The sequence below is a fragment of the Biomphalaria glabrata genome, chromosome 14, assembly GCF_947242115.1.
Source record: "Biomphalaria glabrata chromosome 14, xgBioGlab47.1, whole genome shotgun sequence".
Lineage (NCBI taxonomy): Eukaryota > Metazoa > Mollusca > Gastropoda > Planorbidae > Biomphalaria > Biomphalaria glabrata.
In genome coordinates this window covers 35,232,430-35,250,190 of record NC_074724.1, presented here as the reverse complement: position 1 = coordinate 35,250,190, position 17,761 = coordinate 35,232,430, and the positions used below count along the sequence as shown (strand labels likewise).

Genomic DNA, 17,761 nt, shown 5'->3' with positions numbered 1-17,761 from the left:
GACCAAAAAAATTGACAGAGACCAAAAAAAGAGACAGAGCCCCCCCCCCCCCCCCAAAAAAAAAAAAAAGACCGAGCCCAAAAAAAAAGACAGAGCCCAAAAAAGAGATAGAGCCCAAAAAAAGAGACAGAGCCCAAAAAAGAGATAGAGCCCAAAAAAAGAGACAGAGCCCAAAAAAAGAGACAGATCCCAAAATAGAGACAGAGCCCAAAAAAAGAGACAGAGCCCCAAAAAAGAGACAGAGCCCCAAAAAAGAAAAGAAGCAAAAGCCCAAGCATTCCTAGGATTAAAGTTGCACGACAGTTTGATGTCACAAGCTAAAAAAGCTGAGTTATCCTAAAAAAAAAAAGATATACATAGGTCCACATGTTAAGTACCCAAATGGTCCTGTAGATATTTACTCGAGATGTGCACCGCATCGATCAATGCCCAAATTGTGCTCAAGGGCACCAGGCGTAGATATCACAGGTGACTCCATCATCTAGATAGGGTTCAGGAAAAAAAAATTAAAGGAACCCAACCCCCCATCACTGGCGTAGCTATGGTGGGGGAGGGGGAAGAATTTGAAAATCTCTCGGGCTCTCAATTGAGGGGGCTTCCAAATAAATTTGTTTTTTCGTTAACTATTACACCATTATTTCGTGTCATCTTGTCGAATGTCAAAATGCAGTGGCCCCAAAGAGGTCAAGCACCCCGTCTTGGAAAATTCTTAGCTACTCAACTGCCCCCAATAGTTGCTGATTATTTAGGGCAATTTAGGGGGATTTTCCTATCAATCGCCAGGTTAATACTTTACAATAACCTTCATTTCATAATTAAAAATCAAACTTTGTCCTCATGGTACAGAAGCAAGAGCTAAATGTCTTTAAACCACAAGAAACACAAAAGCATAAAACAATTTGTTTAAACCATTTTTTCGTTTTGCTAGAGATGTGTGTTTCAATTAAAAAAGGGTATATATCACTTGTTACTCAAAACTGCTATAAAATGAGTCCAGTTAGCACCAACCGGCCAATCCAACTGCTAGATCTGTGTTCAATTGAGTTAAACCAAAGTATTTGATGAAGACACTTTCTGCTTTCGACTATAGTTGAGAGATTTCTGAACATTCATCTACTGAACACATTAAAATATACATGAAGCTAAAACATCTTTCATTCAATGTTCATGTTTTCGATTACTGTTACAATCTTGATATTTCATTCTCAAATGGTATATAAGGCGTTTCAGGTGAGAGGAAAGAACTTTCAGATGGAATGGAATCACACTCAGATGCATTGTAGGAACCTTCAGATGGAATGTAATCACTCTCAGTCGCATTGTAGGAACCTTCAGATGGAATGTAAGAACTCTCAGACGCCAAGTGAGATCCATTCTCTCTCCCTGGTTCTAGAATAATAAAACAAAATATATTAATCTTAAGGAGCCAAATTTTTGGGATGCAGAGGCGACGTTAGGGGGACAATGGGCGCCTCCCTCCGGATGGTGTTACACGCTGTCTTATTTCTATGTGATGTTCATGGAAAATGGAAGAGGGGAGGGGGGCGCCAATAAAATACCTTGCCCCAGGTCGAACGTTTTTGTTCTCTGGTAGGATACTTTCAGTTGTATAATATCATGACAACTATGGCTTATCTCCAATTGAGATTAGGACAGGGGTTCTCAACCTGTGGGTCGCCTAAGACCATCGAAAAAAATGAATTGTTTTGGTGCTTTCTTCTATTGCTGTGTGTGTATGCGGAAGGGGGGGGGTCGCGGCAGAGTGGGGGGGGGGGGGTTGTAAAAAGGGGTTGCCTAGCCTAAAAGGTTGAGAACCGCTGGATTAGGATGAAAGCCTGCTACGGTAGAATGTTTTTGGGCATACTTCATGCGCATATCCTCCCCCTCTCTCTTAGCGGCTGTCTGTGTACACAAAATAGGCAATTGGAGTCTGGAATCAGCAGTTTTCGCTAATTTAATTGGACCGTTGGGGCACCCCACAAGATCTGTTGACCCTCTTTCTCCATTTCTTTCTTTTACCTTGGATACCACCTCTTTCTAGTACATAATTGAAGACTTGCACTGACAAAATTGTGTTACGTACAAAGTAACAAAGATTTACTGCTACAGGAGTAAACGACTCTATAGAATATATGTAAGCCTGCCTGATGAAGTAAATGATAGATAAAACTATTCTAATTTTTCTATTTTGGAGGCGCGATGGTTGAGTGGTAAATCGCTTGGCTTTCGAAATGAGGGGTCCCGGGTTAGAATCCTTGTGGAGATTGGGCTTTTTCATTTTTAAGGCGCCTCTGATTCAATCATGCTTTAATCAATAACAAATGGATGGCTGCCAGGTCGTGCGGTTTGCGCGCTGGACTGTCGTTCGGATTTATCGACGGTCGAGGGTTCAAACCCTGCCCGCTCCCATCCCCCGTCGTCCTGCGGGAGGTTTGGACTAGGAAGTAAACTATCTTCAACTCTGAAGGAACATCCGAAACATGTAAAACATTTTACAAACAAACATTTTTACAAATTACCCACTAATTATTGGTAATTAATTATTTTGATATCGAATAAGGGAAATAAACTGTTAATTATTGATAGGTATAGTTTTTAAGGACGGAGTTATTCCCCTTTAGATAAGCCTTGTTATGTTAAAAAAGGATTTTATATATTTTGTTAGTTGAATACTTACCTTCTATGGCTGGATCACTGTAAGTGTGCATGCAGAAAAATAAAAGCATGTCTAAATTATGATGAGCTATCGTGATCTATCATTATATATAAGCTATCTGATATAGACATTTCACATGTAAATTATGAGTAAGTTTGATGTGATTGTACATTTTGGTTTTCTACGGTTATAATGTTTTTAGTGTAATGCACAAATTGTAAGACAAATTTCCTTACAGATAATAAAGATTCTTCTTCTTCTTCTTATTATTATTATAAATCTACTATTTAAAGAACTAAACTTTAAAAAATGTGTGTTTCAATACTTCTCTCTAAATTGTGTTCCAATAGTTAAGACAATATTCTGTACATATATTCGGCTTAGACACGCACTATTTTTTATACAGACTTTGACATTTAGTGAGGTCACGGATACTGGGGTTAAGTTTGTTTATATATTATTTTACTCCGTTGGCATTAGGACAACGCCAAGAAGCGACAGAGACTCGACTGTGCACCATTTCTGTAGTAAACTGTAGCTGCATTGTTTACAGGCCTGGACTATTTTGTAATGGCTGCCTGGTCGTGCGGTTTGCGCGCTGGACTGTCGTTAGGATTTATCGATAGTGTCGGGTTCAAACCCTACCCGCTCCCATCCCCCGTCGTCCTGCGGGAGGTTTGGACTAAGAAGTAAACTATCTTCAGCTCTAAAGGGACATCCGAAACAATGTAAAACAAACAAACAAACAAACATGGTGTCGTTTATCATTAAGAAACACTAAACAGAACTTACTAGACACACCTACACTCTAAACTCTAAGCTGATAAACGAAGCGAGAAAAAGTTTAGAATCGAAGGACATGTGAAGAACCTTGCATCCTAACATTTGTTTAAAATAATACATAAAACATTAATTAGATAATTGATCCCCACTGATTTTGCTAAAAAGGGGTCACGGTGTCTGAGTGGTTAGGCGCTTGGCTTCCGGACCGGGGTCCTGGGATCAAGTCTCGGTGAAGATTAGGATTTTGAATGTTGAGATTTTTTAGGGCGACCCTGAGTTCACCCAAATTAAATGGGTACCTGATTTTTTGTTGGAGAAAGTAAAGACGGTTGGTCGTTGTGCTGTCCACATGACACCCTGCACGTCAAACTTTGACCAAAGCAACAGATGACCTTTAAACCATCTGCGCAAGGTCTGAAAGAGGAAACTTAGATTTAATTTATTTCGCTTAGAAAAGCTAACATTTAGGTGGGAAGCGTGATCGAGAGGCCAAGTGCGCTTGAACTTGGCTTGTCTTGGCTACCTAGAAGGAGGCTCGAGGTTCGACACCCGACTCGGGCAGAGTTGTGTTTACTGAGCGCCTAAAGGCAGCACGGAAAACCAACTCCTAGATACACAAATGAGATTGGACCAAAGCGCTCTGAGCATGCTATAAGCATGAAAGTAGCGCTATATAAAAGCTATAAAAGCTATAATAATAACACTAAAATTAAAATTCGTAGACCGACTTAAAATTGTCCAACTCTATTTTTACATCTTAAGACACCTTTTGAACTATAGACACCATTCTTCTTCATGTAAAGAACTTTTGGATTCTGTAAACACAATTTTAAAAAAATGCAACAAGTTCACAATTTTCCATACCTAATTGTTTTCTTCCTTTTACAACAGATTGACATACCTGTAAATGAGAACAATATTTTTAAAAAATTAAAAAAAGAAAAAGAAAAACTTTTTTCTAAATATATTTTTTAAAACAACAATACTTCCATTATTGAACTACAAATATAATAAAATAATAATTTAAAAAAAAAATGGTGCAATTCAGGTATTGAACCCGTGAAACCCTCAGCTGCTAGAAAATATGCAGTTTTGATTCGTCCAGCGAGGAAGGTGCATTTGTGTTATAATTTATTGGTTTATGTGTATTATATGGACATCTAGATCTAATACAAGACCTAAGTCCTGATTTAGAACTCTTAAGGTCTAGTCTAGATTTACTTCTGTCTTGAAGTAACGTCTGTATCATATAAGATAAGATAAGATGTAATGTATATTAGATTTACGTAAAAATATAAGCAACGCTTTTAAACTACTATAAGATTGAAGCAACTTTAAATTTACTAACTTATCGCATAATTACGGTAATACAGCTAACTAGTGTAGGCTCTAGACCTATATTTTGGTCTACAGCCAAATTTACATTTATTTATTTTTTACATGGAAAAATTATTTCGATCGAACTAGAGTTGTCCCCATGTGGCCAACCAGCTAGAATCTTTTTCTTAGTGACTTATCCATCCATCCATCCATCCATCCATCCATCCAAGTGGCGCTACAGCCCATGGGGGGCTCTGGCCTGCTTCAACACATCCTTCCATTCAGATCTCTCATGGGCCTTTCGTCTCCACGCCCTAACCACAAACTGATCTGCCTCCACATCATCAATCCATCGCATTCGGGGTCTGCCTTTGGGTCGCCTGCCTTTTGGTTTTTGCCTGTATAAGATTTTTGCTTCTCTGCTGTCTTAGTGACTTATATCAATAATTAAATGTGTAGGAAAATCGTTACAGCTGTTAAGGTCAGTTGTCCGCCCACCCATCTAGGTTCCATGAAGAGGTGACATGAATAGAGGTATTGTAAAAAATATTTATAGACAATATATCCTTTATACAACTTATAAAGCAATTATTTTGCTCTCAATAACTAGCGAATGATAGATTAATTTTTTTGTACCCCCGCCCAAATCCCCGTCTCTCAAAGAAAATCTTGGTTTAGTGAAAGTATAAATCTAGCAGATTTTAAGTACTGGTTATGCAATTCTAATGTGAGGCTTATAGACCCAGACCACAGACATATAGTATATCTAGACTGGACATGGAAATCACTAACACTACACAAAAACGTCGTGAAAAACTTCAAAAAAGCTGAAACACCCGGGCAGGGCACGTATCCCGCATAGAGAAATGACTCATTAATATTTATTGTCAAAGGGACATAACATGCATTATTTTAATTTAAAAAAAATAATGAGTTATATGATTTTAAAAAAAAAATGTCACTTAGGGAGTGGTCAGTGTTCACATTTAGAACCTTACAGAAAAAACAAACTTCCCAGCGAGGATGTCAAAGATCAGAACGCAACGTCCCAATTGTTAAGAATAGTGTCCATTATTGCGTATCCTCATCAGAAGTAGAAACTGTACTTAATTGTTTTTCAGTATTTTTCAAAGTATTTTTATAAATACGGATGTCTATGCCAATGTGGCTGAGTGGTAAAGCGCTTGGCTTCTGAATCAGAGTGTCCCGGGATCAAATCCGAGTAAAGACCGTAGTTTTTTTTTTTTTTTGGCATCTGAATCCACCCAGCTTCCATGAGTACCTGACATTTACTGGTCGTTGGCACACTTGGGCCACAGAAACAAATGATCTTTACACCGCATGTCAATATGAAAGGGATAGGTGTCAATATATATATATAAACGTATATTGACATTCGATTTGAGTTACACCTTTAGTAAAATCATTAAGAGACTATCCAGGAAGAGACTAAAATATAAAGCAGCTATTCTACATGAAACACTGATTACCAAAACAATACAAAGATAAAGGCACATTCCTCATTCAACTTTCTAAGACATATATATATATATTTGTGGGTGTGCATGTATGTGAATGACTCAGTATGTCACCTGCCAACTTCCTTCCAAAAAGAAAATGACTTCTCTTTTAAATTACTTCCAGGGATTGAGCTAAGATTTTCTATAGGCTATCTCTACTAGACGGAATTCAAATCTAACTTTCTGCACTGACTGACTTAATCCTGTGCACTCCCAGGGGAGCATAGGACCGCAACCACACCTCTCCACCGAACTCTGTCCTGAGCAGCTTTCTTCGTCTGCTCCCTTGTCATTCCAGTACCCTCAGCTTCACTGATGACTGACCTCTTCCAGGTTTGTTTGGGTCTGCCCACTTTCCTCTTTCCTTGTGGGTTCCAGTCAAGTGCCTGCCTTGCAACATTGGTAGCTGGTTTTCGCAGGGTGTATCCTATCCAGCTCCATTTTCGTTTTGTGATGTCTTGGGATATGGGCTTTTGTCTAGTTCTCTCCCACAAATCGATAGTAGTTATCTTTTCTGGCCACCTAATTCCTAATATCCGGCGTAGGCATCTGTTAACAAAAGTCTGGAGCTTTTCCATATTTGTTTTAGTGACTCTCCAAGTTTCTGAACCGTATAGAAGGACAGAATTAACGTTTGTATTATAGATTCGTATCTTGTTGTCTTGTTGCTTTCTGCACTACTCATGAATAATTGATTTTTTTGTTATGTATGGATAAAAAGGTGATATAGTTAAAATAAAATACTTACTGAGTCTCACGATAACAAAAAGTGTGGTCACAAGAAAAACAGATCCGACAACAGCTCCAGCAATGACGCTTACACTAGGTCTACTGCTTTCTGTGTCTGTAATATGGAATTTAGAAAATGTTAAAAGACTTTTGTTCAGACATAAGTAGGTTAAAAACTATTTCATTCATTTCCTCTGTACTTCTATCTGTCTCTCTCTTTCTGGATCTATCTATCTTTCTATCTATCTATCTACCTACCTACCTACCTACCTACCGACCTATCTATCTATCTATCTATCTATCTATCTATCTATCTATCTATCTATCTATCTATCTATCTATCTATCTATCTATCTATCTAATCTATCTATCTATCTATCTATCTATTTATCTATATATCTATCTACCTACCTACTTACCTACTTACCTACCTACCTATCCATCCATCCATCCATCCATCCATCTATCTATCTATCTATCTATCTATCTATCTATCTATCTATCTATCTATCTATCTATCTATCTATCTATCTATCTATCTATCTATCTATCTATCTATCTATATCTACATATATATGAATACACTGCTTTTTAATGACAGCACCTTTTTCAATATGGGGAAAGAATTATTACTTTTCTTGTATTTTAAAGTTTATTATTAATTTATTGGTAGTTAAAAGTTAGATAAAAGTTAGGCAATTTATCACCGAGTGCCGGCACCAATATTTTTTTTTTTTTAAAAATAAGCACTGTATATATATATATATATATATATATATATATATATAATATCAGCTCGGAAAAACCAACAACATACCGGATTAGAAGTAATTGATTAACATTCATGAACAGATTGACACATGAAATGAGTAAGAAATTACTCTCTCATCGAATAAGGAAAGAATTCATTAAATTTTACCTTCTTCTATGACAAAGTTGTAGGTCAGCAGTGGAGACCCATGCTGAAATATCACAACAGTGTGCTTGCTAAAGTCAGAAGTTTGCAGCTCTTCAATTTTAAGATCTACTTTTCCATGCGGAAGTTTCTCTACGGAATAGTGCACAGTCAACCTGTTCGAGACTAGACCTGACTTCAAGACTGAAAACTCACTTGGCTCAGGCCAGCCCATCAGGGTAAACGTCGAGATGAATGTCTCACCGGGTTTATGAGTGAACTTGTGCACTGACCCAGTGGAGCTAAACTGCAGTGAGCCTGCAATGTTGAAACTTATAACTTAAAATTATATTTCATTGCATGACAACTAAATGTACATACCAGTAGCTTCTAGAAGTGCATGATATTTAACAGACCCAGTAGGTATCTAGTATCTAGTTAATCAGTGATTGAATTTTACAGAATATACTAGAATAATGTGAAAAGCAAAAGTCATAGATCTATAAAAGTTTTAAAAAAAAAGTATAGTTCCCCTTTCAGACCTTGAGATCTATATGGCAGATGATGTTAAGGTCATCTGTTTCTTTGACCAACGGTTAACGATCTGGGTGTTATGTGGCAAAATAACCAACAGCCTTTATTTTCCCCAATTAAAATCAGGTACCCATTACAGTTGGGTGGACTCAGGGGCGCTTAACTAACCGTTTTGGTTTAAAATATAGAATAAAAGTAAGGGACATTATTGATTTATTTCAAATGTAAAAAATGTTTTTATTGATTCTCTCCCTTCCTCCTCACCGCCCCCCTCCCCCCAAAAAAAAATCTAAACAAACTTCAAATAAAAATAGAGGGCATTGCCTTGAAGATTGAAGGTAAGCCAAGCATCATACATGTATATTGCTACACAGAAAGTAGCTGCGACATGCTCGTTTGTCACATCTCTCGCAAAGTTTCCGTTCACGGGGGTTGTTTATATAAATTTTTTTTAAAATAAAAGTTCTAACATGTAAAAGCAATAAAAAATAACAAAAGAAAGCACCCCCCCCCCCCCCAAAAAAAAACCATTTTACTTCAATATTACTTACTACCTCAATATTAGGTACATTTCACTTTAATACTACTTACATTTTAGTTCATATTACTTCATTTTTACCTCAACATTACTTCATTTTACTTCAATATTACTTACATTTTACTTCAATACTACTTACATTTTACCTCATATTACTTCATTTTTACCTCAACATTACTTCATATTACCTCAATATTACTTACATTTTACCTCAATATTACTTACATGTTACTTGAATGGTACTTAATGCTACTTACACCTGACATATAAATGTATGGTTCTTGTATGGATCACTTCTGTTGAGTTCATATTAGATATCCCATTCTCTGCCTGACAATGATATGTCCCAGTGTCTGCACAGGACATGAGCTGTCGGAAAGAAAGGCTACTACCGCTCGGGTTTTCTTTCAGGATGTTATTGTCTTTCCACAAAGTTATTCTTGGCAGTGGATAGCCAACAGCTTCACAATAAATGCCTCCCCAATTTCCGTTATCTATTATATGCGAATTGTCCGTAGCAAAACTTGTTATAGACGCTGCATCTGAAAAGATAAAGTGTGACGGTTAACTTTCATTCTCCTATTAGTAAGCTGTTCAATTGTTTGAATTTTATATATTACATCTACTGGCATCAAATGTAGCGCATGTTCGTCTGTATTAGGCTTAAATGTGGTAAACAACTTTTTGAATATCGGGCCTGTTTCTGTCTAGAAAAAGACGTCGATATAAATGTGATTCGTAGCTAGCGAGAAAGTCGTTCACTCCTGGCGTAGAATTGCGTAGGCAGAGACATATTGGAACATACTCAGTAAAAGGAGGTTTTAAGTGGAACTATTTACAGAGATATTTGTATCCCGAAAAATATCATAATATTGATTATTGTCATGTTAATAGACGTTTCATGATTTTCAGTTTTGTGATTTTTTTTTTAATGTTACAGTGATATGGCCATGTTGCAAGGTCTTCGAGGCTCGCAAAGAACTTCCTTCAGGGAACAGAACCAGGAAAAAGAAGAAGAGGCAGATAGAGAAAACGAAGGTATGACAACAAGACAATGGACGGGCCTGCCATTAAAAGAGCTATCCGAGGTTAAAGACAGAGAGGAATGGAGAAAGACGGTTGACGAATCTTGCGTGGTGCCCCAATGGTTCAACAGACTATGGTATAGGTAAAGGTAAATATATGACAGTAAAATGACATCGTTATGACAGTGAGAAGACATCGATATGACAGTGAGAAGACATCGATATGACAGTGAGAAGACATCGATATGACAGTGAGAAGGCATCGATATGACAGTAAAATGACATCGATATGACAGTAAAATGACATCGATATGACAGTAAAATGACATCGATATGACAGTAAATGACATCGATATGACAGTAAAATGACATCGATATGACAGTAACAAGACATCGATATGACAGTAACATGACATCGATATGACAGTAAAATGACATCGATATGACAGTAAAATGACATCGATATGACAGTAAAATGACATCGATATGACAGTAAAATTACATCGATATGACAGTAAAATGACATCGATATGACAGTAAAATGACATCGATATAACAGTATCATGACATCGATATGACAGTAACATGACATTGATATGACAGTCAAATGACATCGATATGACAGTAACATAACATCGATATGACAGTAACATGACATCGATATGACAGTAACATGACATCGATATGACAGTAACATGACATCGATATGACAGTGAGAAGACAAAAGTTAGTCTACATTGATGTGATAGATTTGACATTTCTTGTTGTGACATTGATTGGACTCTGAAGTGACTTACATCTGACGGTAATTCTCTTTGAAACCAGCTGTACATCGCCACTTCCTTTGCCGTCATGAGCAGTGCAGCTACAATCCGTCCCTGACGTGTTTCTGGTAAACACGACTGCAGCAGTCAGGCTGTAATCGACCTGCATTAGCTCCGTTATGTTACCGCACGATAAAGTCACATGACTTAAAGTTGTCGCTGTACACGTGGCGTTGTATATTTCATTTTCGTCCACCGCTGCATCTTCCTCACCATCATCTTTCCCAATCGTTAAAGTTAATAATGTTGACTTCTGTGATGAGGCTAATTTTAGATGAAAATATCGAAACATTGTCTCATTAAAAACAGTAACTCAACCTTTTTTAGAAACAAAACATCTCTGAAGTGAGAAGCAGTCATAAATCCATAATTACTACAAAGTTAGATAACCTGTGATAAGCATGACATATTAAACAAACTCGATCCATTTTGTATCAAGCCAAGATCAAGTAAATATTTTAAAATAGAGAAAATGAGATGAAAGATACTTATATATAAAAAATACGATTTTAGACATAAGCTATTAAGTTTGAAAATTATTAAATAAGAGAAAATTGTTAATAATGTTGACTTCTGCGATGAGGCTAATTTTAGATGAACATATCAACACTTGATCTAATTAAAAAAGGTAACTCCAACTTTCTTGTAAAAAATACAAAGCATCTCTGAAGTCAGAAGCAGTTATAAATTATCAATTACTAGACACAAAGATAGATAACATTGTGATAAGCAAGACATATTAAGCAAATTCGATCAGTTGTGTATCAATTAAAGATGAATTCAATAAAGTAGAGAAAATGACATCATAGATTTTTAATTAAAAAAAGATTTAAGACACATAAACCATTAAGTTTAAAAATTATCAAACAAGAGAAAATTTTAGTCTCATATTCAAGAAATTTAAAATTCTTCCCACTAAATTTCAATGTCAGATAAAAATATATTTTCATTTCTAAACCAAAATATCCTGCCATCAGTCATCCTTCGAAAAAAGATCAATAAATGAATTCAATAGTTCATAAATTGTGAACGAGGTACGTATCAATACCAGGTTACCTACTAAAGCAAACTCAGACTATTAGTACCCCGCCCTCACCCCCAATAGAACACAAATCTGTTCTCGCCCCTCATTGTTAGCCAGCTTGGGGCCTGGAGGAGCGCTGTAAACTTACACAGTGGAATATGAGAGGGCCTTAACATTGATATGAAAGAACAACAAAACTTTTACTATAAGTAGGGGCGGGGAAGAAAAAATTAGAACTGTGTATTTATAGAAAATAACATTAGAAATGTGATTGGTTTATATGTCTTTGTTTATTTTTCAATTGCAGTGCACCCATTAAAGCTAGTCAGTTTAGGCTTCTGTTTGCATATTAGAAAACGTTCTTACGTTGTATGGCATTGGAGTGGCAGCGGAGATTTTCTCTCCATCCAGAGAGAGGGTCGAGGAGGCGCGGTGGCTGAGTGGTAAAGCGCTTGACTTCCGAGCCGGGGATCCTGGGGTTCGAATCCTGGTGAAGACTGGGATATTTTTTTATTTCGGAATTTTCAGGCGCCTCTGAGTCCACCCAGCTCTAATGGGTACCTGATATTAATTGACGAATAGTAACGGCGGTTGGTCGTTGTGTTGGCCACATGACACCCTCGTTAACCGTAGGCCACAGAAACAAGTGACCTTTACATCATCTGCCCTATAGACCACAAATTCTGAAAGGGGAACTTTACTTTTTTTTTTATAGAGAGGGTCTAAGGTAGTGCGTCTACAGCGAGGTCCTGGGCATAGTGTCTCCATTCTTTGATGTTGTCTTCCCATGGTCTTCTCACTCCGCCTCTTCTTCTTTTTCCTGGTACTTTTCCCTGAAGGATCTTTCTAATTCTGCTGATGTGCCCAGACATTTCAAGCTTACAAGGACATTAGCCTGATTTAAGTGTCTAGTGTTGTGTTTTTTATCTTCAGTGATTGCTTTAAGCTTTTCAAGTGGTTACTTGTTCAGTTTTGGTTCCTTTGTCTGAAACGATAGCTTCAAGGTGTTTCAAGCTTGTATAGATGCTAGCCAGCTACTCGTAGGTTGATGCTTTTGTATTTGAAGCCTATTTTGGGTCAGTCAACTATTCGCCATAAGCTCTCGTCGCTTGTCCTAAAAGCTGGTGTATTATGACAAGATTAGGAATTAGTTATTTGTTCCGGAAATAAGGAAAGTTTTGACTTAGAGACAATGACGTAACTAGTAAAAACAAGAATTGGTTTTAGAGACAGAACGAAATATCAGCCGATGTAAACAGACTACTTCCAGGACGACTTAAAGCAGGGGTTCTCAACCTGTGGATCGCGACCCCCTTGGGGGGTTCGATTGACGATTTGCCAGGGGTCGCCTAAGACCATCGAAAATATGGATTGTTATTGTCTACTCTTCTATTGCTGTATGTGTGTTGTTTTTATTTATTTTATTTTTTTTTGGGGGGGGAGTGTCGCAGCAGATTGGGGGAATATTAAAACGTGTCGCCGAGCTTAAAAGGTTGAGAACCGCTGACTTAGAGTTAACTAACATTCGACTATTCCCTTCGCTACTATAAAACATCTTGTTCGACATTCAGTATCAGCATCGACTAACTTAATTTGATATTTCAGCCCTTTCGCCGGTGTAATTGGATTTCGTTGACTGTTACCTCCGTTTGTTTTATTCGCATTAGACACCGCGGAAGCAGCTAACCTAACACTTTTGTATCCCCATAGCTGTGTCAGTCATAGCTCTATTTAGCTTATCAATTTTTCATATCAATATTTTGGTCCTAGATATTCAGGGATGCAAAAGCGTATTCCTGTCTATGCCTGAAAGATGATGGCGATTTGGGGGTCTTTCAGTGTATCCAAGTCAAAGTTTACCCCAGTAGGTCCATGTTTTGTTCCCTTTTTTAAGTGTAAGTTTAAAGATATTATATTCATAACAAGGTCATGTTCGCTTCCAATGTCCGCTCCAGGAAACTTCTTTTTTTGGCCGCATGGACGCTAGACTTGAAACGCTGAAACACCATTATGTAGTCAATCTGGCTGTGCTGTTACGAATTGGCGCCTCGTCTTATGGTTAAGTAGGCATAATATGAAATTCGTAACCTTAAATAATTGAAATTTCTTTTTCCGCTACTACTGCCTGATCAACACCTTTTTCTGCGGGGGACTCTTAAATTATGAAAATATAATTACATTCATTTATAATTGATGGCAAAATCTGATAGGGGCAATTGTACTTAATTTTTTTTTATGTATTCTTTAGAGTTAGCAATTTTTCATTTAGAAATTCAAAATTGGATTTATTTTCTCATTGTAAGGCTAGGAGGCTTGACATTTAAGTAGTGCTACAAACCTTTACAAACGTTGAAATAGTGCTACAAACCTTTACAAACGTTGAAATAGTGCTACAAACCTTTACAAACGTTGAAAACGACCATAACCAGTACAACCGAAACTCTAAACATTTGAACTGTTACTCTGAAACAAAACTGTAGAAAAAAAAAGAATATTAAAAATGCATGAATACATTCACGCTTAAGTCAACAAACTCGTCAGTCTAGGGATAAGAATAGCTAAAAAAGAAATATGTAGACCCATGTACTTGATAGAAAAAGAATGAAAAACTAGGGTGGAATTTTTATTCCTACCTAAACTTCACCTTAACCTTTACGTATCCCATAGTCTGTTAGATCGTTGGGACACCACACGACCAGTTCACAATCTTTCTCCATTCCTCTCTGTCTTTTGTCTTTGACTAGGAGGCCCGTCTATTTCGCTTTCTCTTGTCTGCCTCTCCCTTTTTTCCCCGGTACTGTTCCCTTGCCGGAAAGTCTTTGCGAACTTTGAGGACCTTGTAACATAGCCATAGATTTTTTTGTTTTTTTGACAGTAGCTAGCATGTCATCGTTGGGTCCAATAGCTGTCTCTTATTTCTTTGACTTTGAACTTACTCCCACCAAAAAATAATCTTTAGAGAGAGCAAGATTTGTAAGACAACTTTCCTTATGTATAATAAATAGCGATATTGATATAAGCAGTGCTTTTTTTGTAAAAATAATAGGAAATAAGTGCCGGTACTCAGTGATGGATTGCTTAACTTTTAACTACTAATAAACTAATAATAAACGTTAAAATACAAAAAAAGTAATACTGTTTTCCACACATTGAAAAAGGTGACACTACGCCATACCGGTGCGTACCGACACGAAAAAAAGCGCTGGATATATATATATACATATATACATATATATATATATGTAAAGGCACATTCCTCGTCCCATATGCTAGGACAAATTTGTTCAAATGCTCTTTTTTCCCTAGTGCTATTAGAGCATGGAATGGGTTGCCTGAGCTAGCCAGGAAAACCAGTGACTTGGCAGAATTTAAGTCATTGCTTAATATGCATGACTAAATGCATGACGCGTAGGACTTAATCATCTTCTTTTTTGAAGTAACGTCTGTATTATATAAGATAAGAAGAAGAAGAAGATATATATATATGATTCTCGATTTGGTCTAGTTCTATTAGAAATTTAGTTACATTACTGATCTAATTGATAAAATTATATTTCGTATAAACTTTTTTTTTTTTTTTAAATATATTTTATGTTGTTATGTTTTTTTGTTCATCTACTTAATTTAATAAAAATGTTTTCAGCTCAAAGTGTTATTCAAGTTCAAACTTACAGTGTCATGGAATCACTTGGGTCAAGATTATTTCTGCTACATCATTGCATCAAACAAGTCCTCCAGAGTTGAGCTAAATCTGCGCAACTCTTGAAAGAAGGAAAAAAAGACTTTTATAGATTAATCAATTTAGTGTAGTGTGTTTTATGTCGAAATTCTATATAAATAATACGTAAAAGATATCAGTAATAATAAGGCTTGTCTTCGAGTCCGAAGATTAGTGTGGAGTGCAGAATTTCCTGTGGCTGCGCAGCCCCAGCTATGACCTACATATTTTGCCACACCCAAAGCAAGCATAACCATTGTTCATAGGTGGTCGATTTGGATTTTCTTTTCGCCGTCTGCGTTTGTCCTCAGCAGCGGATTTTCTTTTGGTTTCAAATGTGTATCCCGCGGACTTCGTGAGTGACCTCCTGTTGTCTCGTTCTGAGGCCGCATGCAACCAGGTGCTCTCTTCTATGTCAGCCAAGGAAAGTTGAAAGTGGTCTTTGAAGCGTTTCCGTGGGGCGCCTCTGATACGTCGACCACCTTAAAGCTCAACAAAATGGACTGCCTTTGGCATACGTTCGTCTCCCATACGGGATACGTGCACTGCCCAGCGTAACTGCCGGACCATAAGAAGTCCCTCTATACTGTCCATACCGGCGTTCGCAAGGACATCGCTGTTTGTAGTGCGGTCTTGCCACCGTATGTTCATGATGGACAAATATAACAATAAATAATAATTATTAGTAGCGCTGTTAACTGACAACTGACGAAACGAAGAATCACGACACTTTCAAAATATGACACATTGTAAACAACACCTAACCGATACCTCACAAGTGATCATGTGGCCAATGTGTTTGGCGGCTCGGATTTCAAAACGTAACGTATTTAGCACAAACCTTAATGCATAAAACTCATAATAGGTAGAACACATATTGCATAAAACAGATGTAAACTAACATAATAAAGCTATTTACACATCAATCTAAGTCTGGGTCTTTCAAAACAACGTATGTACTAATTAAAGGGAAACATTATTTCTGGACATTTCGACATTCAGAAACAAACATTTGATATGTATTGTCTCTTAACAGTACAATTTAAGGATTAATCCTATCATGACCATTAGTCTTTTGGACAGTTGGGGCCCCACAGATGATCTGTAGTCCTTCTTTCTCCATTCTTCTGTCTTTTGCCTCAACTAATATCTCTTTCAATGATATGCTAATCCGAAGACATTCTCGTGTACTACTCAACTAAACTAAAGTAAAGTTCCCCTTTCAGACCTTGTGAACTTTAGGGAGGATGATGTAAAGGTCATCTGTTTCTGTGGCCCACAGTTAACGACGGTGTCTTGTGGCCAGCACAACGACCAACCGCTTTTACTTTTCCCCAACTAATGCCAGGTACCCATTAGAGCTGGGTGGACTCAGTTTCCGAAATTAAAAATATCAGTTTTCATTTGGATTCAAACCCAAGCGCTTTACCTACTTTAATATATAATGAATCTGATTAGAAACAGTACTAAGGCTTTTATGAACTGATGCATTTAAAGACGTGTATTAAATATATTTACTTAAATTACTGTGTTCTCTTTAACTGTTCTGGCGTTGTAGCGAACAAACATTAAGATGTTTTGTTAATTACTAATAGATCAAACAGGTTTAGAATACAGTTTCATTATAAATATACAGTATACATTTTTTTTTGTATTGCATTTCACATAAACTCAATTTCGAATTTACATGACGCGTAGAACGTAACGTCTGTATTATATAAGATAAGATCTGTTCTATTTAGTCTCTTTAACTCTTTAGTCTAGATCTATACCCGTTCGTAGGGCAATCCATCACAAAGTCTTTATGTTACAACCTGTTGCATATTAAAAGCTTAATACTGTTACGAACTTCTGAGACTAGACATAAGGCATGTTTATGATATGGCGACTAAAAGTGAAATGGTTTAGATCATAAAAGCATTAATTGCATTATTTAACTGAGAAAATTTAAATCATGTCCCTTACCTTTTAAGCTCCTTTATTTTTTATTAAGTAGGTCAAAGTTCGCAGTTAGTAGAAACACTTCGATTCCAAGAAATTTATTATTACGTTCTGGTTGTGTGTGTGTGTTGTGTGTGTGTTGTGTGTTGTGTGTGTGTGTTGTGAGACTGGCCCCCTAAGGGGAATAAATCATACCTCCACACAAAACACGGAAAGACAGTGAAGAACACAAGGACATTCAAACCATGTCTAAA

The 17,761-nt window shown here is 37.0% G+C and overlaps 1 protein-coding gene across 4 annotated transcripts; it reads right to left on the bottom strand.

Moving 5' to 3' along the window:
* Nucleotides 1–79: 79 nt before the first annotated feature.
* LOC129922769 (uncharacterized) lies at nucleotides 80–17,681 on the bottom strand. Of its 4 annotated transcripts, XM_056009861.1 has the most exons (11): nucleotides 17,532–17,680; nucleotides 15,521–15,609; nucleotides 14,247–14,322; nucleotides 10,798–11,088; nucleotides 9,233–9,517; nucleotides 7,928–8,221; nucleotides 7,028–7,123; nucleotides 4,304–4,340; nucleotides 2,678–2,694; nucleotides 1,330–1,389; nucleotides 82–1,287 (listed from the first exon to the last, which is right to left on the bottom strand). In XM_056009861.1, exons 3-11 carry the CDS (start codon nucleotides 14,296–14,298, stop codon nucleotides 1,184–1,186), a joined length of 1,236 nt encoding a protein of 411 aa, XP_055865836.1. In that variant the 5' UTR covers nucleotides 14,299–14,322; nucleotides 15,521–15,609; nucleotides 17,532–17,680; the 3' UTR covers nucleotides 82–1,183. The 4 variants fall into 4 exon arrangements, with proteins under 4 accessions (XP_055865835.1, XP_055865836.1, XP_055865837.1 ...); XM_056009860.1 differs by having other exon boundaries at nucleotides 80–1,389; nucleotides 7,028–7,117; nucleotides 17,532–17,681; XM_056009859.1 differs by having other exon boundaries at nucleotides 83–1,389.
* Between the last annotated feature and the right edge of the window lie 80 nt (nucleotides 17,682–17,761).

What these genes read in the sequence shown, in the direction of transcription:
- LOC129922769 (XM_056009859.1), bottom strand. Translation starts at nt 14,298, where the DNA reads ATGTTTAGAGTTTCGGTTGTACTGGTTATGGTCGTTTTCAACGTTTGT. An exon ending in CGTTTTCAACGTTTGTAAAG is followed by an intron (nt 11,089 to 14,246) that starts GTTTGTAGCACT and finishes ATCTAAAATTAG; the next exon opens with CCTCATCACAGAAGTCAACA. An exon ending in CATACATTTATATGTCAGGT is followed by an intron (nt 8,222 to 9,232) that starts GTAAGTAGCATT and finishes TCAACATTGCAG; the next exon opens with GCTCACTGCAGTTTAGCTCC.